Source organism: Podarcis cretensis, assembly GCF_951804945.1.
Source record: "Podarcis cretensis genome assembly, chromosome: 8".
NCBI classification, from domain to species: Eukaryota; Metazoa; Chordata; class Lepidosauria; order Squamata; family Lacertidae; genus Podarcis; species Podarcis cretensis.
The window spans coordinates 10,048,942-10,072,334 of NC_137177.1; the positions used below are offsets into that span (position 1 = coordinate 10,048,942).

General features: G+C 47.4%; 1 protein-coding gene across 2 annotated transcripts; it reads right to left on the reverse strand.

Moving 5' to 3' along the window:
- Positions 1-2,114: 2,114 nt before the first annotated feature.
- Positions 2,115-9,186, reverse strand: APOE (apolipoprotein E). Of its 2 annotated transcripts, none has more exons than XM_079985739.1 (4): positions 9,019-9,186; positions 8,580-8,646; positions 6,396-6,546; positions 2,115-3,146 (listed from the first exon to the last, which is right to left on the reverse strand). In XM_079985739.1, exons 1-4 carry the CDS (start codon positions 9,169-9,171, stop codon positions 2,537-2,539), a joined length of 981 nt encoding a protein of 326 aa, XP_079841865.1. In that variant the 5' UTR covers positions 9,172-9,186; the 3' UTR covers positions 2,115-2,536. The 2 variants fall into 2 exon arrangements, with proteins under 2 accessions (XP_079841865.1, XP_079841864.1); XM_079985738.1 differs by having other exon boundaries at positions 9,009-9,100.
- Positions 9,187-23,393: the final 14,207 nt, after the last annotated feature.

Consider the following 23,393-nt stretch of genomic DNA (forward strand, 5'->3'; position numbering starts at 1 on the left):
TAAAGGTAAAGGTAAAGGGGCCCCTGACCATTAGGTCCAGTTGTGGCCGACTCTGGGGTTGTGGCGCTCATCTCGCTTTATTGGCTGAGGGAGCTGGTGTACAGCCAGCATGACTAAGCCGCTTCTGGCGAACCGGAGCAGTGCATGGAAACACCGTTTACCTTCCTGCTGGAGCAGTACCTATTTATCTACTTGCACTTTGACATGCTTTCAAACTGCTAGGTTGGCAGGAGCAGGGACCGAGCAACGGTAGCTCACCCCGTCGAGGGGATTCGAACCGCCAACCTTCTGATCGGCAAGTCCTAGGCTCCCACAACGCCACCCGCGTCCCTACCAGAGGTGCTACCCCTCGCCTTAACACCCCATATGCATAATATGTCATCACTCATAGCCTCTGGTGCTACAATGAGTGAAGGGGAGGACAATTCCCCAAGGGATCGTGGGGGCAGCCATCTTGGATTGCCACACTGTAAGTAGCCCCAAGGGATTACTGTACTATCCTTGTTGTGAACAACTAGTTCAAAGCCAAAGGGCAGCCGTCTTGAACCAGAAATAAGAGAGTCCGATTGTTTTTGCTCTGGGCCAGTTGCCAGAATTCATTGTGCAAGTGCCAGAAATTGGCAGGGTGACCATTATGTTTTTAATTGAAGCTGGGCTTTTCAAAAAGAAAAGAAATACATTAGACAACATCTCTGGTCAGCTGTGGAGTCTCAGACAGGTTGACCAACGTATGCAAAGATACATGTGGAGGATACCTTCACAGTTGCACGTCCCATGCTGTGCTGAGCTCAGGCAGGCAGGCAGGTGGGTGAGGGCAGTGGCAGAGCAACTTGCCAACATGGCAGCTGTGGGGATTGTTATCACACCTGCCTTCCCACGCGACCTGAGTAGTGATCTGCCTTAGACTCTGCCCCATGGCTCCATCAGGCGATCAAAGTTGGCATCTTTACAGAAAGATATGGGCATCACACAGGAACAAGGGGAGCTGCCTCATACGAGCCAAACCATTGGTCCATCAAACTCCATACAGTGGTACCTCGGGTTAAGAACTTAATTCATTCCAGAGGTCCATTCTTAACCTGAAACTGTTCTTAACCTGAAGCACCACTTTAGCTAATGGGGCCTCCTGCTGCCGCCGCGCCGCCAGAGCACGATTTCTGTTCTCATCCTGAAGCAAAGTTCTTAACCTGAAGCACTATTTCTGGGTTAGCGGAGTCTGTAACCTGAAGCGTATGTAACCTGAAGCATATGTAACCCGAGGTACCACTGTACTATCTACCTCATGGGTAGGCAACCTAAGGACCGGGGGCCGGATGCGGCCCAATCGCCTTCTCAATCTGGCCTTTGGACGGTCCAGGAATCAGCGTGTTTTTACATGAGTAGAATGTGTGCTTTTATTTAAAATGCATCTTTGGATTATTTGTGGGGCATAGCCTATGCCGCATAGGAATTCGTTCATCCCCCCCCCCCCAAAAAAAATATATAGTCCAGCCCACCACATGGTCTGAGGGATGGTGGACCGGCCCACGGCTGAAAAAGGTTGCTGACCCCTGGTCTACACTGACTGGCAGCAGCAGGCGGGAGTCTCTTCCAGCCCTATTTGAAGATACCAAGGATTAAAACTGGCACCTTCTCCTTGCAAATCAGATCTATGCCCCTTCTCCAATTCAGATAGCCCCTTCTTCCAGGCCCAGAAAACAATAGACTTAACTTCTTCTTCTTTAACCTCCATCCTAACTAATTCCATCAGAGCCAGCAAGTTCCCAAGTGCATCATTTTATAGCATTCATTTTTGCCTGGGCCTGTCTGTGGCAGGACGGGCAAAAAGAAAGAAACCACTTGAATATACCTGGCATAGCAGAAATCACCCTGAGTTTTTGCACCTGGGTGTTCAGAAACACCCTGCATTGCAGGGGGGCTGGACTAGATGGCTCTCAGAGCTCCCTTTATGATTTCATGTTCCCTATGGAGCTGCAAAGGTATGCTGCTGATTTGGGATAACCGATGCCGTTTCAATTACTTTTTAATCTGTTCCTCATGCTCTGTGTGTATATTGGTTGTCGTGCCATGCAAAGCGAGACATGAAACTCCATCGCAAGAAAGGGAGACCCCTGTATCCAAAGTACATTTTATTCAGTTAACAGGTCAAAATGGGAAAGAAAGGAAAAACACACACCAGGAAAGCCAAGAAATTGTGGTGAAAGGAATGACACAAGTGTCTTGGGTGTGAGGTGTTAAAACGGGGAAACAGGGCAGAGCGCCCTTTTCTTGTCAGTGGTTCGCAGGTGCAACAGCGGTTACTAATGGAGGACCTAGAAAGTGCTGGTCACCAGAGAAAAGTGTGTGGAATGTTAATTGGCCAAAATGGCAGCACTCTGGCCAAGTAGAGCTGGACAGGGAGGGGGACCTGCTGTGCGGTGTGAGGTTAGTATACAGCAAGGACCGTCAATGCCTGTCCAGCCAAAGAGAGCCATCTTGGTTCCCATAGAAACGGAGGTCAGCCATGTTGCTCTATCCTGGGAGCACAGGCCAGGCCTTAGGCCTGCGCCTGCACCTGCGCCTCCTTGACTTTCTCCACAAGGGCCTGGATCCGGGCGGTGAGGTCCTCCACCAAGGGGGCGAACCACTCGCGCACCTTTTCGGCCGTCTGGTCAAAGGAGTCCTTCAACTCCTGAGCTCGGCTGTTGAGTTGCTCGTGGACCATCTTCCCTTGCTCGCCGACGGCCTGCGCCAGGGCCTGGAAACGCTGCTGCCCCTTGTCTCGGATTTTGGAGAAATAGGGCTCCAGGCTCTGGCGCACGGCTTCCACCTTTTCGTCTGCGCTGGTCTGCACCTCCGCCCTGTAGGCTTCGAACTTCCTCTGCAGGTCGTCGACGTCCTTCGTGAGGCGCTTCTTCATCTTGCGCATGTAGAGGTTGAACTGGGACCGCAGCACCTCCATGTTGTGGTTGAGCATCAGGCGTGCGTCATTGGTGTACTGGACCACCTTGCCCTTGGTCTCCTCCATGTCGGTCCGGAGCTTCTCGGACAAGGCTGACATTTCGGTCGTCAGGCGCTGCTGCACATCCTGGGCGTAGGGGCCTATCTTGGAGCGCAGGTTCTCTGTGTAGAGGTCCAGCTCCGCCATGGTGTCTGTGATAAAGCCGCTGTGGAGAAGGAGGAGGTAGCAGGGAAGGGTCAGAATCGCGTCACCCTGGTCATTCTCTAGCATTCTCTGCCGCCATAATTCTCGTAGGCCTCAGATCTCTCCAGACGGAGAGGCCACACAGACAACCAATCTATCCTGAGGTGAGCTTGCCCAACTTGGAGGAACATGGGTGCCTGTACCACCCTGCTAAGTGGCAAAGAGAATTTGGCAACCCTGGCGCCACGAAGGTGACTTGGAAATTACCAACTAATCCAGAACACGTCTGCCGGACTAATGACTGGGAGTGGCAGCCAGGAATGTATAACACCAGTCTTTAGAGGATTTACATTGTCTCCCAGTATGTTTCCAAGCTCAATTCAAAGTGCTGGTGCTGACCTTTAAAGCCCTAAATATCCTTGTTGACCTTATATACCTGAAGGAGTGTCTCCACCCCCATCGTTCTGCCCGGACACTGAGGTCCAGTGCCGAGGGCCTTCTGGCAGTTCCCTCACTGCAAGAAGCCAAGTTACAGGGAACCAGGCAGAGGGCCTTCTCGGTGGTGGCACCCGCCCTGTGGAACGCCCTCCCACCAGATGTCAAGGAAATAAACAACTACCTGATTTTTAGAAGACATCTGAAGGCAGCCCTGCTTAGGGAAGTTTTTAATGTTTGATGTTTTATTGTGTTTTAAATATTCTGTTGGGAGCCGACCAGAGCGGCTGGGGCAACCCAGTCAGGTGGAGGGCATTTAAATAAGGAATTATTATTATTATTATTATGGTTGCATTGAAGTCACAGTCATAGCACTTTTACAAACTACAGTTCCCAGGATTCTCTGTGACTGTTAAAGTGCTATAAGAGAGCCTTAAATAGAAGGCACAGATGGGGCTCCAAGTCAGATTTGACTTACATGTGAGATAAAATGGTCGTCTGTCACCAGACTCTGTTTGAGCCATGAACAAAAAGCTGTCAACCACTCAGCCAGTCTGAGCTTCAGCCCCTGCGACTGACAAGTGCCAACCAAGTGTTTGTGGTTGGAAAATCTAGCTATTAGAGCTTCCAGGAAACAACAAAGCAACACATTTAAATCATCAGCCATTTGCTTCCCCCTTTAATGTCTCCCGCTTCCTCTATCCTCAGGGCAGGATTCAGACCTTTGGAGACCCTAAGCGCTTAAAAGATTTCAGTATCCCCGTAGATATCTAATTCAAAATATCAGCAGTAATAAAGTGTGAAATAAAACTTTAATTTTTTGAAATGAAACAAAACCTACAGTAAGATGGAAAATTATGTTTATTTTCCTATATTCATGTATGAATAATGTTTCTTTTGTTCAGCTGCACCGTATGGTCTATATCAGGGGTGGCCAACTCCTCAAGAGACTGCGATCTACTTTCAGAATTAAAAACTAGCAGTGATCTAACACACACACACCTGTTTTTCGGGGGTTCAGCTCAAAGTGGTTGAGCTTTAAGGAGGAGAAAACCCCGTTTCTTAGGAGTTAAAAAAAGCTGTTTTGGGGGGGACTTCTGCTTTTGAGGTGGCTAAAGGCATGGGACAAAGGTCACTCACAAAAAGATCGCTACGGATGAAAACAGCGGCACAGAGAAAGCTCCATCTTCCCTTCCAGAGATCAAACAACAATGGAGGGTGGGACGAGGGGGTGGAGCAGGAGTCAGTTTTTGTGGACATCCCTGGTCTATATGGTAAATCTGGCAAAGGGAAATTTCTGTGGTGCCTGCCCCTTCCCTTGATGCCCTAAGGATGTACTTATTTTGCTTAATGGTTAATCCAGCCCTGTCTGTCCTGGCTACACTCTCTCACATCAGCTTGTGACTTACATCTTCCACAGTCAGCACAGCAGAGAAAGTGGACATGTTCTGGGGTTTATGCTACTCTTCTTCCAAACAACTATTACTCAGATAAAAGCTCACCAAATTAAGCTGACTAACGCTGGGTACATACTCTTGTTTACTCTGCATCCAGTGTGACCCCAGGGCTGGTTTAAAAAGCAGTGTTTACATGATGATTATCCACAATCCATATCTATCCTGTTGTTTCTTACAGAATACTGTGTCTTGGTGCATTTCCCCGCTGCAAACCAGCACAATTCAGAGTATTGGTGCTGACCTTTAAAGCCCGAAACAGCCTCAGCCCAGTATACCTGAAGGAGCGTCTCCACCCCCATCGTTCTCACTGAGGTCCAGCTCCAAGGGCCTTCTGGAGGTTCCCTCACTGAGAGAAGCAAAGTTACAGGGAACCAGGCAGAGGGCCTTCTCAGTAGTGGCACCCGCCCTGTGGAACGGCCTCCCACCAGATGTCAAAGAAATAAACCACTATCCAACGTTTAGAAGACATCTGAAGGCATCCCTTTTAGGGAAGTTTTTAATGACTGATGTTTTAATGTATTTTTAATCTTTTGTTGGAAGCCGCCCAGAGTGGCTGGGGAAACATATGGACGGGGTATAAATAATAAATTATTATTATTATGGAGGAAAAGAACATCCAATTGTGTTTCAAGCTGGCAATGTGTGCACAGCCTAAATCATCCTTCAGCAGGAGCCTGGAGGTAATGAAGAACCACTCTGGAAGATATCGTGGCCATTTCAGGGTGTGAACCAATCTGACAACGCCAGTCTCTAATGCCAGGCCCCAGTAAATTTCAAAGCTTTGTTGGTTCCAGAACAAATGAGGGATGCAAGAACTGAAGCAACATTTTGCAAAGGACCTGACAAATTTGAAAATTCTAAGGGCTGATGTCCAAACAAACAAAAACAGAAGATTCTAAAATCCAGGGTTTTTTTAACTTCAGAAATTGTACAATTCCGATTGGGATTCCTGCCATGTAAGTGTGATATGGGCTGTGTACATACTATACCTTTAAAGCACATTCAAAATGCATTCTTTCCCTCAGAGAATTATGGGAACAGTAGTTTACCCCTCACAGAGTTACAGTTCCCAAGAGCACTTATCAAACTACAGTGCCCGGAATTCTTTGGGGGGGGGTGTGACGAAAGATGCTTTGAATGTGCTGTAAAGGTAAAACAGCTTCATTTCCACCCCACTCCCCAAAATATGTTTCAGTTCTAATCATCAGATATCACCCATCTTAAGATCTATGTCATTCTATGAGATTTAAGAGCAATGTGAGCTTGGGCTTTTTGGAGTATGCACTTGGGCTGTGAAAACTCCAGTTGAGCACGTGTCATAAAAAAAAAACCCACCTAGCGCCTGTACCCACTTAAAAGGAAGAAGCAAAATCACTCACTCCAGTTCCTTGCTGAGCTGCGAACTCTTGATTTGAGCAGTGGCATCATCAGCCGCATCCCCGATCCTGGTCACTACATCCCTGAAGACATCCACCGTCTCCTCCCATTTGGATTTTGTCCCTTCTTCGGGGACAGGGTTGGCCAAGGAGCCTGCGTGGATTAGGGAAAGGGGGAAAATATTCAAGGATCTAGAAACAGGCCAAACTCAGGTCCACCCAAACTGAACGAGGGATGCCTGTCGATATGGGGCATCCCACCAGGTCGCAAGCCACTTACAAAGTGAGGCCCTTGGAATCAGCGAAGCCACACTCCTGCGAGTGAGGGCAAGGAGGCAAAACATGAAGGGATTTATGCAGCGTAGTCTTGCTCAGAGGAGACCCACTTAAAAACAATAGGCATGTGTTCATTGATTTCAATGGGCCTCCTCTGAATATAGCTTTGTTGGAGACACACCCCCAATTAAAAATGTACTTCCTGTTGCAGGGGGAAGTGCCGCCATCTTGTCGCCTCTTCCCATCGCTAGCTAGTGTCTTGGCAACTGGAATGGGGTGGAAGGGCTTGAGCGTGCAGTTTGTGACTGTCCAGTGCTTTGGTTTTCAAAATGCCGGTCATTTCGCAAGCCCAGATGGAAGTGCCATTACACCTCCTTCCCTTGTGTCATCAATCGATGGCACAAACGTCCTTACTTAATCCCAGCGGCTCTTAGGGCTGATGTTACTTTCACAACTCAGCATTCCTAGATAGGGTGACCCATTGATGGGGCCAAAGGTTGCGGTTGTTAAACACAAGTCCTAAACTAACCTTGACGAGGCACCTGCATGCCAGAATAGACAAACAGCAAACTACGTCAGCCTAGGGTGGTCAGTCCAGACCCCCACAGAGCCTTCCCTTCTGGGGAGCCAAGCCCACCCCAACCTTTCCCCTTAGGATGCATTTTCTTCCCATTTGTTTGCAGGTTTATCGTCCCCTGCCCTCTGAAAACTCCCTTCTTTATCCTCAAAACAATCCTGCAAGGTAGGCGAGGCTGGCTGACTCCAGAGTCAACCCTGTCCGAGCAGGAATTTAAACCTGGCTCTTCCTCCCAATCCTAGTCTCATGCTCCAACCACTACACCACGCTGCCAAGCAATGAGAGGGGGCAAAGGATTCTACAGCTCTCTCCTTCCACAATCAGCAATGGGTCACTTCCCTTATTACATACTACATATTACACAGTTGCACAAGTGAAGCACTCTGTGCCCCTGAAAGATGCTACCAGCCAGGGCTGGATTTTGATGAGGCCCTCAGCTACTGAAGGTAATGGGGCCCTTTATATGTCCAGCTGTCCTTTGTCAACAACAAATGGTCACTGTTTTTCGTGTTGAATATATGCTATATGGTAATTTATGGACCCAGCAGGTATCTAAAGCCATTTGCACATGCAGAATGTAGGCACCCTATATATAGAAATGGGCAAACCAGTGATATTTTAGGGAGCAGGCTGGCAGGTGGGGCCCATTACTTACATCCTAGGAGCCTACACAACACAAAACACTGTTGCTGTATGTAGGTTTTATTTTATTTGTTTTTTTATCATATATTTTAGAAATGTACATCAAGGGGTTTTTTTTCTTTAAATTTTTTTGGGGCCCCCAAGAGAGTGGGGCCCTAAGCTGTAGCTTGTTTAGCTTATACGTAAATCCGGCACTGCTACCAGCCAGTGCAGACAGCCCTGAGCTAGATGGACAAGTGTCCAATTTTTTTTATAAAGCAGCATCAATTGCACAGTGAGCAGGACAGAGTTTTAAAGCCCATGTGGCCAACATCCCCATAATTTAAAAGCACAAAAGTCAAGCTAGCTCGGATTTCTGGCCGCTCCCCACAACGCAACCCTGATGTTCTGATGTGTCTAGTCTACCTTCATCCCTCTTTCCCTCTTTACATTAGCTCACGCCACACACAACGTGGAGAAGCGATATTCTCCCAACAAACCATGGCATAAGACTACGAGCTGCTCTGATCTGCTTCACCAAGGTATACTGCCACCATTTGTGGAAGTTCTACACCCACGGAGTATAGAAGTCTGTGCCGCATTTGAACTAGCCTTTAAGGAGCATTGGGACAGAGGGGACGAAGGGTGCTTAGCTCATTCTCTGCATCCGATTTTATTCAAGACAAACCACCTCTTCCAATTCCATCACTCACCTCCCAGCAGGACCGCTGTGAAAAACAGGGCAAGGAATTTCATGATCACCGACTTTTCTGGACCCTTCTGAGAAACGGAGACATTAAAAAAAAGGGGACAAAATTAGGTAATGGACTGACTCGAGGGTGGGTGTGGGTAGTTTCCTCCACCAGCAGGAATCTTTAAGAGAGACACACACAGGATTAATCGCAGCCCAGCCAACGATGAGACTTTATCTGCTCAGTCCCGAATGCCATACCATTAAAAAACCACAAAGAACAACCCTACATTAACAGATTTTTCTCCAAATGTCCTTAAATTGAAAACAGCTCTTTCTCCTTGGTCTCTTGGTCCCAGTCCACAATGCACACCAGAACCCACAAACTCCACACACCTTCAAAACAAGACAAAATTGTGCAAAGTTGCCAGTTATTCTGCTTTGCTCTCACCTTCCTTTACCTTCTCTTCCTCTGGAGTCTGGAAAGTGTTCAGCCAGACCTTCTGTGCAGACTTAAATACCCAGCTCAGCTGGTAGGAAAGAGAGGGGGGGAGGGAGGTGGGACTGGCAGAGTCAGCAGCAGCAGTAGTCACAAAATTTTGCCAAAGTGGCATCGAGGACAAAGTTTAACACCCACACACACACTTTGCACACACACACTGCTAGGGAAAGTCTTAACCCTGAACTCACCAGAGAGAGAGAGAGAGAGGAAAACAAAATAGTTAAAGCAATGTTTTTTTATTGCATCAAGTATACTGTATGCACTTTTGACTGACACAAGTCTCCCCGTCAGGCAGAATAGAAGTTGTTAAATAATTATTTTTCCTCTCTGCCTGGAGAATGTGGAGAGGGGCTCTCACACATTTCCCATGGCCATCTTTCTCCCATTTTTTTGCAGCTGGTACCTCGGGTTACATATGCTTCAGGTTACAGACTCCACTAACCCAGAAATAGTACCTCAGGTTAAGAACTTTGCTTCAGGATGAGAACAGAAATCGTGCTCCGGTGGTGCGGCAGCAGCAGGAGGCCCCATTAGCTAAAGTGGTGCTTCAGGTTAAGAACAGTTTCAGGTCAAGAATGGACCTCCGGAACGAATTAAGTACTTAACCTGAGGTACCACTGTATTTGCACAAGCTTCACTAAAAATTGTTTTCTTGCACGAAACGAATTGTGTTCTTGGGTGGTGGGGAAAAGATGGCATTGATTAAAATGTGTTTATGCTACAGTGAGGCCCAAAATGGGAGATCGAAGTCAGACTGAGTTAACATAAAACAGTGGGACAGAGTTTGGGAAAGGGTATTCAGAGGGGAGAAGCAGCAGCGGGAGGCCACGCATAGCTCTTATCCACCGATTTCTTCTCCCTTAACGCTTCTGTTCCCAGTGGTGACAAACTCATATTGGAGTACCCCAGCAGAGGTAACAGGGAAGAAGATGGGGGATACATTTGCCCCATCTCTCCTCCAAACTATATCCTCCCCTCTACTGCCATTCAACTGTTTTGCTGTTGAGACTTATCAGTTCAAGTCTGTTGCTGAATGTGTAGCTTATGAGGGTCTGAAAACAAATGTACAGTGGTACCTCGGGTTAAGTGCCATGTTTTTCGCTCTATAAGACGCACCAGACCACAAGACACACCTAGTTTTTGGAGGAGGAAAACAAGAAAAAATATATTCTGAATTTCAGAAGCCAGAACAGCAAGAGGGATCGCTGCGCAGCGAAAGCAGCGATCCCTCTTGCTGTTCTGGCTTCTGGGATAGCTGCGCAGCCTGCATTCGCTCCATAAGACGCACACACAGTTCCCCTTACTTTTTAGGAGGAAAAAAGTGAGTCTTATAGAGCAAAAAATACGGTACTTAATTCGTTCCGGAGGTCCGTTCTTAACCTGAAACTGTTCTTAACCTGAGGTACCACTTTAGCTAATGGGGCCTCCCGCTGCTGCTGCACCGCCGGAGCACGATTTCTGTTCTCATCCTGAAGCAAAGTTCTTAACCTGAAGCACTATTTCTCGGTTAGCGGAGTCTGTAAGCTGAAGCGTATGTAACCTGAAGCGTATGTAACCCGAGGTAACACTGTACACATTTCTACCACTTTTTCAGGCATGCACAAGTGAATCCTGACAGTAGAAGACACAGTCAACTGTACACAGTGATTTTGTGAGTTTTAGGACCCTAGAAAAAATCATCTGGGATTGTTTACACCCCTACGTGACAGGTCGCAATTGCCAGATCTGTCAATAGACAGACACCTCAAGTCAGTGGCGTAGCGTGGGGGGTGCAGGGGGGGCCAGCCGCACCGGGCGCAACATTTGGGGGGGGCACGCTCGCACTCACAGCTCTCTGCCCCTACCTGGCTCACTCACTCTCTCTCACTGCAGTGCTGGCTGTGCGAATCCGATCCGAGCTGCCGGGTGGCCGCCCACTGTGGAGGGGGAGGGTGCCAGGCGTGCGTTGCAGTGCGGAGCGGAGAGAGAGGGAGGGAGGGACTATCTGGGGGAGGGACAGTGCAGCGGCCGCCCAGCGCAGCGCTGAGCGCGGGAGAGAACCACACCCGACCAGCCCAGGCAGCAGCAAGAAGAAGCTGGCAGCGGCGGCAGGTTAGGGGTTAGGGGCGCAAATTACTTGCCTTGCCCCGGGTTAGGGGGCGCAAATTACTTGCCTTGCCCCGGGTGCTGACAACCCATGCTACGCCGCTGCCTCAAGTTATACCAAGGGATATCAAGTCAACTCATAGGAACAGAATAAGCTGCCTCATGCTGTGTTAGACCCTTGGACCAGCTAGCTCAGTAATGGCAACGGCTGCTGAAGATTTCAGGCAGAGGTCGCTTTCAGCTGTACCTGTAGATGCCAGGTGTTGAACTTCAGAACTCCTGCATGCAATGCAGGTACTCTCCAATGTTTGTCTACTCAGGCGTAAGTCTCATTGAGTTCAATGGGGCTTGCTCCCAGAATTGCGCATAGGGTTATAAACCAAAGTGGTTTATCCATGTCATTTATTGAGGCATATTTGGGGTGCAAACCCCCAAACTACCTAATTCATATTAGTGGACAGCAAGAATGATATTTCATGTTATGGGAAAGGAACTAAGAGGTGTTTGTTGCTCTGTTTTAATCCCATATGAAACAGGAAAGGGTATGTTATTGCACACCTGACAAAACTAGAAAGGGGTTGAAATTTGTCAATTAAATACGCCACTTCAACAGGCATCGCTCCCACCAAGGCATACTGGGAACTGTTGTTTGTTAAAGGTGCTGAGAGTTGGTAAAGGTAAAGGGACCCCTGACCGTTAGGTCCAGTTGTGGCCGACTCTGGGGTTGCAGCACTCATCTCGCATTACTGGCCGAGGGAGCCGGCGTACAGATTCCAGGTCATGTGGCCAGCATGACTAAGCCGCTTCTGGCGAACCAGAGCAGCGCACGGAAACGCTGTTGACCTTCCCGCCTATTTATCTACTTCACTTTGACATGCTTTTGAACTGCTAGGTTGGCAGGAGCAGGGACCGAGCAACGGAAGCTCACCCCATCGCGGGGATTCGAACCGCCGACCTTCTGATCAGCAAATCCTAGGCTCTGTGGTTTAACCCACAGTGCCACCCACATCCCAAAGACATGTTATGGCCCCCCAAAGCTGTACCTGTAGCAAGGCAGCTCTTAAAGCAGGCTTCCCCGACCTGTTTCTTCTCCAGATGTTTCCGCCTGCCACTCACACAGGGCTGGTGGGAATCAGAGCCCAAAACATCTGGAGAAGAAGCAGGTTGAGGCAGGCTGTCCTAAAGGCATGCAGGGATCTCTGTCGGGAAGAAAATACTAGCTGCAGGCAGTTTCCACCACGTGGTGACGAAGCCCCAGCTGTTTGCTTATCTGCTAGAAAAATAAACCCCCAAGATGTTTTCTGCGTGTCTCCATGAACCTCAGATACGGTCATCCTGACCTCTGGTCTCTGCAGCGCTAAGGAGGGTTACTTTAGGTCAGACTTTGAAATGAGAAGCACGCTTTGCATTGCAGCCCGAAAGGGTAGCTGTGTGCTAGTTCCTTTTCTGAGCGGACGTTCCCAGGACCCCATTCTTTTATTCTGAATTAATTACCGCCAAATTGTGGGATTAGAAGGGGCTTCCAATGAGCTGCCTAGCCCTGGGCTTGACAGCTTTTCAAACCAGCCCTGCAACTGTGTCTTTTGATAAAAAGACGCCTGCTTCTTGGGAGAAAAGCAATGACAAACCTAGACAGCATCTTAAAAAGCAGAGACATCACCTTGCCAACAAAGGTCCGTATAGTTAAAGCTATGGTTTTCCCAGTGGTGATGTATGGAAGTGAGAGCTGAACCATAAAGAAGGCTGATCGCTGAAAAATCGACGCTTTTGAATTCTGGTGCTGGAGGAGACTCTTGAGAGTCCCATGGACTGCAAGAAGATCAAACCTATCCATTCTGAAGGAAATCAGCCCTGAGTGCTCACTGGAAGGACAGATCCTGAAGCTGAGGCTCCAATACTTTGGCCACCCTGGAAAAGACCCTGAGGTTGGGAGAGATGGAGGGCACAAGGAGAAGGGGACGACAGAGGACGAGATGGCTGGACAGTGTTCTCGAAGCTACCAGCATGAGTTTGACCAAACTCCGGGAGGCAGTGGAAGACAGGAGTGCCTGGCGTGCTCTGGTCCATGGGGTCACGAAGAATCGGACACGACTAAATGACTAAGCAACAACAATGCAGATAAACCAAGTGGCCGAAGCTTTTCCTGGGGTAAAGATGAAGACCTATAGAGGAAGAACTTCACCTTATTTTTGACATTTCACCAATAGCAACAGGAGGGGTGTGGGAGAGGAGGTGGTAAACAGTAGCCAGGGTTGCCAACTTTTCAGCCAGCCACTGCAGCTGTGCCTTTAACAGCAGCCTGTTCTGAGCTACTTAGCAGATGACAGTGTTTTACCTCCAAGCCGTGGAGGTAAAAACCACCCAGAGCTGCAGAAGAGCAGAGAGTGCTGTTCTGGTCAATTGGCAACATGGTACTAACCAGTAACTATATTAATAAGTCTTGCAAACACAACCAATTAAGCTCAAGGCCCAATTGTTACAAGAAACAGTGGTGTGGTGTGGGGAGGAATATTGTTTTGTAGGCCCAGCTGAAGACTCTGGCTTCCAGAAGCAAGCGGCTTCTTTAAGAGCTGCAATACAGGCAGGCGTCCCAACAGGAGATTTCCGCCCCCATCGCCATATCTCCAGACTGGGGGGGAAAGTCACCCGTTGGATTTTTTTACCTGTTGTGATTAAAGCAAGAAAGAGTTCTGCTGGGAAAATAAAACTCCCATTGTGCCTCAGCTTAATTCCTAGCTAGAAGCTCGAGAAAGGCACTTGTGTGTGTGTGTGCTTGTGCTTAGAAGGGTGTGTGAAATGGCGTTGATGTTAAAAAACAACAACACTGTTTCATAGAACTTCCTACCCAGGTGTTTTTAGACACCAAGGTGTTTTTAGAGCACCTCAAAGGCCCTGCTTGTACTATTCATCACAGCACCTCAGCCAAGCCTACAACCCAAAATACAGTCTGTGGTGGAGGAATTCCACCTCTCATGTTGACTTCCTTCCTTAAAAACTGGACAGGCTGTGTAGTTTGAGCTATCCGGGGTGGGAGGAAATTTGGGGGCTTGGAGTCCTGTTCCCCATACACTACAGGAGATCCACAGTAAAAAAGGCTTCAGTGGTAGACTTGGCAATTAAACTCCTGCGGTTCAGGAGAAGCAGTAAGGCCAAACAAGGACAGCAGCGACTGCGAGGCGATAAAGGCCACATTCACACAATGTATTTAAAGATTTCTGGGAGCATCACAAGGTTGCCGAGGGTTGTTAGGAGACTCCTATCCCCCCCCCCTCCCAGAGCTACAATTCCCAGACTTCCCTGGGGAGAAGGATTTAATGCCAAACCACTCTGGGAATTGTAGCTTTGGGAGGGGGAACCAGCATTTCCTTGTGACTTCCGGCACCCTCAACAAACTGCGGGTCCCAGAATTCTTGGGAGGAAGCCATGGCCCATGACCATTTAAAATTGTCTTGTTGTGTTTTAAACGTATGGTATGCATGTGGCCAACGTCAGTGGGTGGTGAGGGGGACGTAGTAGACCCTCCAACACCAGAAAGGGTGTTCTTTATTTATTATTATTTTAATGTATTTTTAAATTTTGTTGGAAGTGGCCCAGAGTGGCTGGGGAGACCCAGCCAGATGGGAGGGGTACAAATAAATTATTATTATTATTATTATTATTATTATTATTATTATTATTATTATTATTAAATTTGCCATCCTCTTTATCTCACCCAGAGCAACCCAAAGCAACTTACAACCAAAATGTTACCCTGAGCCCAATACATTTGACTCCTGAAAAGGCACCTCCCTGTGATGTCGTCCCCTTGCTGGTGGTTGTTATTCCATTTGCTGCCTTTCAACGGTGCCCCGAATTTGCTGCCTGAAACAGCAGCCTCGCTTTACCTCAGATCCATCCATGCAACTCTGTGACCCGCCAAGCTGAATGGATTCATAGAATCATAGAATCATACAGTTGGAAGAGACCACAAGGGCCATCGAGTCCAACCCCCTGCCAAGCAGGAAACACCATCAGAGCACTCCTGACATATGGTTGTCAAGCCTCTGCTTAAAGACCTCCAAAGAAGGAGACTCCACCACACTCCTTGGCAGCAAATTCCACTGTCGAACAGCTCTTACTGTCAGGAAGTTCTTCCTAATGTTTAGGTGGAGTCTTCTTTCTTGTAGTTTGGAGCCATTGCTCCGTGTCCGCTTCTCTGGAGCAGCAGAAAACAACCTTTCTCCCTCCTCTATGTGACATCCTTTTATATATTTGAACATGGCTATCATATCACCCCTTAACCTCCTCTTCTCCAGGCTAAACATGCCCAGCTCCCTTAGCCGTTCCTCATAAGGCATCGTTTCCAGGCCTTTGACCATTTTGGTTGGTCAAAGTTTGGTTTGGTTTGGTTGGATTGTGGGCTCCGTTTGTCTTGGTGGGTCACACAGGTTGTATGTTTGCTCTACTGCTGAGGCAGCAAGAGGCCTGTTAGCACTTGTCTAGAAAACAGCTGTCGGCACAAGGCAGAACCTCAGACTGTCACAGGTTGGGTGTGTCTGCAAGAGTTTGTGCCTTCCATGTGCTCATTTTGTTAGGCCTTGGTTTCTTGTTCAGTTCAGCATGTGCCTGGCAGGGTGAATAAGCCTCTTTGGCTCACAACCCTGCTAACCCTTCTCTCTCGAAGCACCCTTACGAAATCCCTCCTGCCAACAGAGTCACAAGAAGAGAAGTCTCCTCCGTCCCAGTGACCCAGACATTTGTGACAGGACACCCACCATTTCCTGCTTCCTGCATCCTAGTAGCAAAGAATGACGTTTTTCCCAGTAAAACCCCACCTCGCTTCTGAAAGTTCTTGTCTAGAGTTGTGCACAAATGGCCTCTCAAAATTCTGTGCTCTTATTTGTGGGCAGAGAAACCATGGGGAGAAACATTCACAGCCAGCCCTACCGTTGGGCAGATTGAGTTGGCTGCCTCAGGTGGCAACATGCAGGGGGTTGGGAGCAGTGGCCAGATGATAGTGGACTGCATCATGTGGTCTGTAGCCTCCTAAGCTCAGGTGCTCTGGAAGGCACTGCCCTGTTGACAACGGCGAAACAAGATTCAGGGCAATGTCTGGACACCGCTGCATTGAGTGAAAGGCTTCAGTGAGCCAGATATTATCTTGTTGTTGTTTAGTCTTTTAGTCGTGTCCGACTCTTCGTGATCCCATGGACCAGAGCACGCCAGGCACTCCTGTCTTCCACTGCCTCCCGCAGTTTGGTCAATCTCATGTTCATAGCTTTGAGAACACTGTCCAACCATCTCATCCTCCATCGTCCCCTTCTCCTTGTGCCCTCCATCTTTCCCAACATCAGGGTCTTTTCCAGGAAGTCTTCTCTTCGTATGAGGTGGCCAAAGTATTGGAGCCTCAGCTTCAGGATCTTGCTTTTCACCCAAAGCAGCCAAGGCTACATTTGCACCATATATCTAAAGATCTCTTATACAAGTTTATGTCTCATGGCTCCCCCCAAAGCATACTGGGAACTGTAGTTTGTTAAGGGTACTGAGAGTTGTTAGGCGATCCCTATCCTCGCCCGAGAGCTACAATTCCCAAAGCGGCTTAACAAGCAATCCATCTTCCCAGAGAACTCTGGGAGCAGAATAGCAGTCGTCGCGCTGTGGGTTCGAAAGCACGTCAAAGTGCAAGTAGATAAATAGGTACCACTCTGGTGGGAAGGTAAACGGCGTTTCCGTGCGCAGCTCTGGTTCGCCAGAAGCGGCTTAGTCATGCTGGCCACATGACCCGGAAGCTGTACGCCAGCTCCCTCGGCCAGTAAAGCGAGATGAGCGCCACAACCCCAGAGTCAGCCATAACTGGACCTAATGGTCAGGGGTCCCTTTACTTTTACCTTTAACATGGCTTTGTATTACACTCTATTGTTCACAGTATCATAGAATCGTAGAGTTGGAAGGGACCTCCAGGGGCCATTAAGTCCAACCCCCTGGAATTCAGGAATCTCAACTAAACCATCCATGACAGATGGTCATCTAACCTCTGCTTAAAACCTCAAAGGAAAGAGAGTCCACCACTTCCTGAGGGAGACCGTTCCACTGTTGAACAGCTCTTACTTGTTCCAGGGTCAGTTTATGGTACCGACTTTAACCACTGCACGCAAAACTAACACTTTAACATGCAAACCAGAGGCATTCCCTTCCCATTCATCAGGGTCCCACTCAGATGCAGCAGCTAGACTGGTGACTGGGGGCGGCCGCCGAGACCACATAACACCGGTCTTGAAAGACCTACATTGGCTCCCAGTATGTTTCCGAGCACAATTCAAAGTGTTGGTGCTGACCTTTAAAGCCCTAAATGGCCTCAAAGACCCAGTATACCTGAAGGAGCATCTCCACCCCCATCGTTCTGCCCTCACTGCAAGAAGCAAAGCTACAGGGAACCAGGCAGAGGGCCTTCTTGGTGGTGGCGCCCGCCCTGTGGAACGCCCTCCCACCAGATGTCAAAGAGATAAACAACTATCTGACTTTTAGAAGACATTCAGGGAAGTTTTTAATGTGTGACATTTTAATGTATTTTTAACCTTTGTTGGAGGTTACCCAGAGTGGCTGGGGAAACCAGCCACATGGGCGGGGAACAAATAAATAAAATAATAATAATAATAATAATAATAATAATAATAATTTTGTGTGTGGATCACCAATGCGCACAAAACAGTTTTTTTCACAGCCTTAAAGGGCAACGTCTTGACCTTTTCCCCCCCATAAAGAAATGAGCGTCTTCAACGCTTCAGATCAGAAAAACAAAGCATCAAACCGTTGCTGTTGTTTTCTCATCAACTTGCCAGCTTTTTTTTTTTTTTTTCTTTTCAAAGATCTGACTCATTGATTTTAAACTCTTGTGCTGAAATTGCTGGCACACTGGCCCTCTTGCCATGCCGTGCCCAAGGGTCAGAAATCAAGTGTTATCTCCTTGCCAGCCCGACGTGGCATTCTCATGCAGTCATATGGGAGGGAAACAGAGTCCAAGAGTGCTCATAAATATGTCATTTTGCCAACGGTGGAAGGGAAGGTGCAACAGTGCTGGCATCACTGCTATCCGAGCACAAAGCAGCAAGCGAGGTTGGATCTGCAAGTTGTCAGAGTTCAGCTACCTTCCTTTCTGACCTCTCCACACTTGCCCTGGTTTCATTATCTCAGCCACTGTTGTTGTTGTTTAGTCGTTTAGTCGTGTCCGACTCTTCGTGACCCCCTGGACCAGAGCACGCCAGGCACGCCTGTCTTCCACTGCCTCCTGCAGTTTGGTCAAACTCATGCTGGTAGCTTCGAGAACACTGTCCAACCATCTTGTCCTCTGTCGTCCCCTTCTCCTTGTGCCCTCCATCTTTCCCAACATCAGGGTCTTTTCCAGGGAGTCTTCTCTTCTCATGAGGTGGCCAAAGTATTGGAGCCTCAGCTTCAGGATCTGTCCTTCCAGTGAGCACTCAGGGCTGATTTCCTTCAGAATGGATCGGTTTGATCTTCTTGCAGTCCATGGGACTCTCAAGAGTCTCCTCCAGCACCATAATTCAAAAGCATCGATTCTTCGGCGATCAGCCTTCTAGATGGTCCAGCTCTCACTTCCATACATCACTACTGGGAAATTCTTAGCCACTAGGGACAGGCAAATCTGTCCATTCTCTTTTTTCCTGCATTGTTTCAGGTGCCAGCCTGAAAGTGCCAGCGAGGTAGGTTCACCTTTAAATGCGAAATGACTCAAATTTCCTCTCCTGTCTCTAGGAGAGCAGCAGAAACCTTTGCTCTGTGGCGTTCAGATGTGCCACAGATGTGCAGAATTCTCCCCAGCTTTTCCCACTGCAAAGTTAATTCACCAGCCTCTGACTCTCATCCAGGGCTGTTGAGAGGCTGAGGACCCTTTCAGCAAAGTATGTTTCTGCTGGATTCAATGAGATTTACTCCCAAGCAATGCAAGTGTAGGCTCTGGCTCAAACTTCAGGGAGTTCTGTGTCCGCATCCTCCCTGATGTGCTTTTTCAAAAATTAAAAACATGTCTAGAACATGTATAGTTAAGACTGCTTCATCCTCGCCCCCTCCTGTCCTTTTTCAGCTCCAGATCACACTTCACCAAGTGGCTTCGAAGATAACAAGGCCCGTAAAGCTTTCCCTCTAAGTACAGTGATACCTTGGTTCTCAAACGCCATTGTTCTCAAACTCGGAAGTGTTCCAGTTTCCAAATGTTTTTCAGAAGCCGAAAGTCCAATGCAGCTGTCAGCTATTGTTTCTGGGGCACCTGCACCAATAAGAAGCTGCACCTTGGTTTTTGAACATTTCAGAAGTCAATGGAGTTCTGGAACTGATTAAGTTTGGTGCTTTTGTTTTTGCTATTTGTATTGTTTTTGATTTTGAGGCTTTTTCGATTAATTTGTTTTTGTGGCTGTGTGGAACCCAGTTCAGCTACTGATTGATTGATTGATTGATTGATTGTGTGACTGCGGAAATAGATAAAAGCCCCCCATCCAAACAATGACTATCATCAGTGCAGATGTGGGGGAAAAAATAATTTTAATTTTTATCCTCTGCAATACTGTCTTCTTTATAGTACAGTACATTGATTATTGCTTTCATTTTATGGATCAGTGGTCTCGTTAGATAGTAAAATTCATGTTAAATTGCTGTTTTAGGGGCTGTTTTTAAAAGTCTGGAACGGATTAATTTGTTTTGCATTACTTTCTATGGGAAAGTGTGCCTTGGTTTTGGAACGCTTTGGTTTTGGAACGGACTTCTGGAACGGATTAAGTTTGAGAACAAAGGTACCACTGTATGAAAAACAAGCTTGGGGAGGGATTATTTGAAAAATGACCAGAGAGGAAAAGAGCCTCACGCCACCCACTTTTTCTCCTCAGATGGAGCCTGCCCTGACTCCAGAGGAAAGAACTGTGCAACCTTCCAGAACACTCTTTGTCTGTGTGGGTCAGCAGCACCATTACCCAAATAGTTTTGCAAGAATTTTTAAAAACACTCTTGGTATCTTCCAGAAATGTCTGCTCAGCAAGAGACTCCAGATTCACCTCAAAACGTTGTTTTAGGTGACATTTGCTGGCAACCCAAGGGAGGACATTCAGTGTCAGGTACAGGCCTGAGGTACAAAATGCTCAATAGCAAAACAGCAAACTCCTAATAACAGAGGCAATTTAGGCAGTCTTTCTATCTATACATTTTCTAGCAAGTGCTGCTAGAAGTAGACACGTATACAAGTAGACGTGTATAGTATTGCATTTGTGAATTTATTTAATGTAGTTGCTTGTGGTGAAACTGTATTTTAATCAGATTCAACCTTGCCCAAATCCAGGGAACAAGAGAGCTAGATGTGTCATTGCTAGTCTTATGTAATCTGCACATAGCACAGAACCTAGTTTTTTTTCTAAGTGCTTATGAAATGTGTTGTTGTTGTGGCTGTTGTTATAAGAAGCCTTCCCACCACTTCCTGCCAATGTGCAGCTGGGTTGCACATTTTCTCCATATGCCTCATTCAAGTACCGCGGAAACAGGCTGTATTTTTCTTTTTATGTGAATGAGGGTCAAAAGACAGGGCCAACTACAGCATGGTTTGGGGGGGGGGCTGGGGGCGAGGGGGAAATTTAGTTCAGTTCACATGGAAAGGAGAATGTATCGAATTTGCACTTTCGAAAAAACAACAACCCAAAAACCAGTGAGAACCAAAACACAGAAACATCCTTTGAAATTTGCATGTATCTGAATTTTGTGGTATGGTTCTCCAACAAAACAAAAAATGCATGTACTGCTGGAACTAATGATATATTGGTGAAGATAACGTACAGAATGCATTCTATTGAGGGGATTGCTTGCAACTATGGACGCTAATTAAAATTGCAAAGAAAGATTGTTTACTAGGAGAAATTAAACGCTGATGAATTACAGTGGTACCTTGGGTTAAGAACTTAATTCGTTCTGGAAGTCCGTACTTAACCTGAAACTGTTCTTAACCTGAAGCACCACTTTAGCTAATGGGGCCTCCTGCTGCCGCCACGCTGCAGCCGCGCGATTTCTGTTCTCATCTTGAAGCAAAGTTCTTAACCCGAGGTAATATTTCTGGGTTAGCAGAGTCTGTAACTTGGAGCGTATGGAACCTGAAGCGTATGTAACCCGAGGTACCACTGTATTTTTAAAAGATTCGGTTCACAAATTGCTACAGAAATGTGAAGAACTGAATTTCAGGATTGGGAAAATGGGGAAATGGGCTAACCCTAACTTGACAGATCTTTCTGTCAGGAGTGGAAGCCCATTACCTATAAAATACAAGCGCTGTGTCTGAGGAAACAGCCATAATGGGACCAGTGGGAAGGAACAGTTTCTTGGGGACCACATGCACCCCCAGAATACTGCACTCCGTTCTGTGTGTCTTTCATTGCATGACAACATAAGTAAACTTTTAAAATATATATTCCATTCCTCTGGAAACCTCCTCCCTAGAGATGCATTTGAGTCCAAAGTTCTTTTTCTGCTTCTCCTTCTGTGCTGCTGCTGTTTTCCCCAGCCCCTTGACACCCCCCCCCCATGTTGTGTTCCTCTGGCGCCAACTTCCCCTCCTCTTCCTCTATCCCAGCAGTGCTGCAAATCCCTCAAACAACAGAACATTTTATATATATATATAAAAAATAGATAATCAGAAAGAAAAGAATCTCTACATCTCCCCTCTGACTTTGATCTTGCAGAGTCTGATCCACTCACAGATCTAGGGGGGTTACTGGAAGAACAAGGCAACATTGTTTTGGGGAATTTACTGACGGGAAATCAGAGGGTGTAATAAATGACTCAGCCAGAGCCATACAAAGTAACTCATTGGCGAAATCTGGAACAAAGCGCCCAGGATCTATGCCCTCTCCCCCATGCACCCAAGACTTAAGCAATGGGTCCCATCCATGCTATACATTTAAAGCACATGACTTCCTACAGAGAATCCCGGGAACTGCAGTTTACTGATCGCGGAGCTACAGTTCGCAGCACCCTTAATGAACTATAGTCCCTGGGATTCTCTGGGGAGAAGCCATGTGCTTTATAGTGTGGATGTGAGTAGAAATAATAAATAATAATAATAAATTTTATTTATATCCCGCCCTCCCCAGCCGAAGCCGGGCTCAGGGCGGCTAACAACACTAAAACAGTACAACATTATAAAAACATTATAAAAATTAATTAAAATCAAAATTGATGGCAACCATAAACTAAAGTTTTATAAAGATTGCCAAAGGAGGGAGTCAGGCTGCGCCATGACCAAAGGCCAGGTGGAACAGCTCTGTCTTGCAGGCCCTGCGGAAAGATGTCAAGTTCTGCAGGGCCCTTGTCTCTTGTGACAGAGCGTTCCACCAGGTTGGAGCCGCAGCCGAAAAAGCCCTGGCTCTGGTTGAGGCCAGTCTAACCTCTCCGTGGCCTGGGACCTTCAAGGTGTTTTTATTTGAAGACCGTAAGTTCCTCTGTGGGGCATACCAGGAGAGGCGGTCCCGTAGGTACGAGGGCCCTAGGCCGTGTAGGGCTTTGAAGGTTAAAACCAGCACCTTAAACCTGATCCTGTACTCCACCGGGAGCCAGTGCAGCTGGTATAGCACCAAATCAAATGGATATTCATAGAAACAAATCAAATGGATATTCATGGCCTGATGCACAGCGGATTTGCGATGCGATTACAGCTGGAAGGTTTTGCCCGGTTTGTTTTTGAAGCTGACTCCAAGGCAGGTTCTGCATCTACAGCAGTGACCAGAGGAGGAATGACCGCTGGGTTGCACCGTGGTGCAACTGCAGCAGCACACCCGGACGCCTTCTTCTGCCCCAGCTGCAACAAAACATGTCTCTCCCATATCGGTCTCTACAGCCAAAGCAGGCACTATAATCTTCACCGCCAAAGGGGTGTCTCCTGAGACAGACAGGTGCCAACCTATTAAGGGTGGCAGGTTTTGCTCGTGCCGTTCCCATCCATTGCACTGAACTCCTAATGGGCAGCGCCTTGTTTTAAGTGGCAAGGGAATGGCTGCTTGGCTCTTCTGCCTTGGGCAACCAAAAGGTCTCAGGAGGTGCAAGGAGATAGGATAATAATATATTAAGGATGGAATAACAAATAAAGTGAATAACGCAATAATAACAAAAATAATAGTGGAGGGAAGAACTGGGCTTTGGAGGAGGGAGGTGAAGGGATTAATTGAAACTGTTAAAGATTGGTATAGGATTTAAGAGATTTAAATTTTCATAAAGATTCTATAAGGAAAG

Bases quoted from the DNA above. Each gene is read 5' to 3' on its own strand.
- APOE (XM_079985739.1), bottom strand. From the start codon at position 9,171: ATGCCACTTTGGCAAAATTTTGTGACTACTGCTGCTGCTGACTCTGCC. The intron at 6,547-8,579 runs GTGAGTGATGGA...TAATCCACGCAG, and splicing joins CACAGCGGTCCTGCTGGGAG to GCTCCTTGGCCAACCCTGTC. The intron at 3,147-6,395 runs GTGAGTGATTTT...CCTTCTCCACAG, and splicing joins CAGCTCAGCAAGGAACTGGA to CGGCTTTATCACAGACACCA.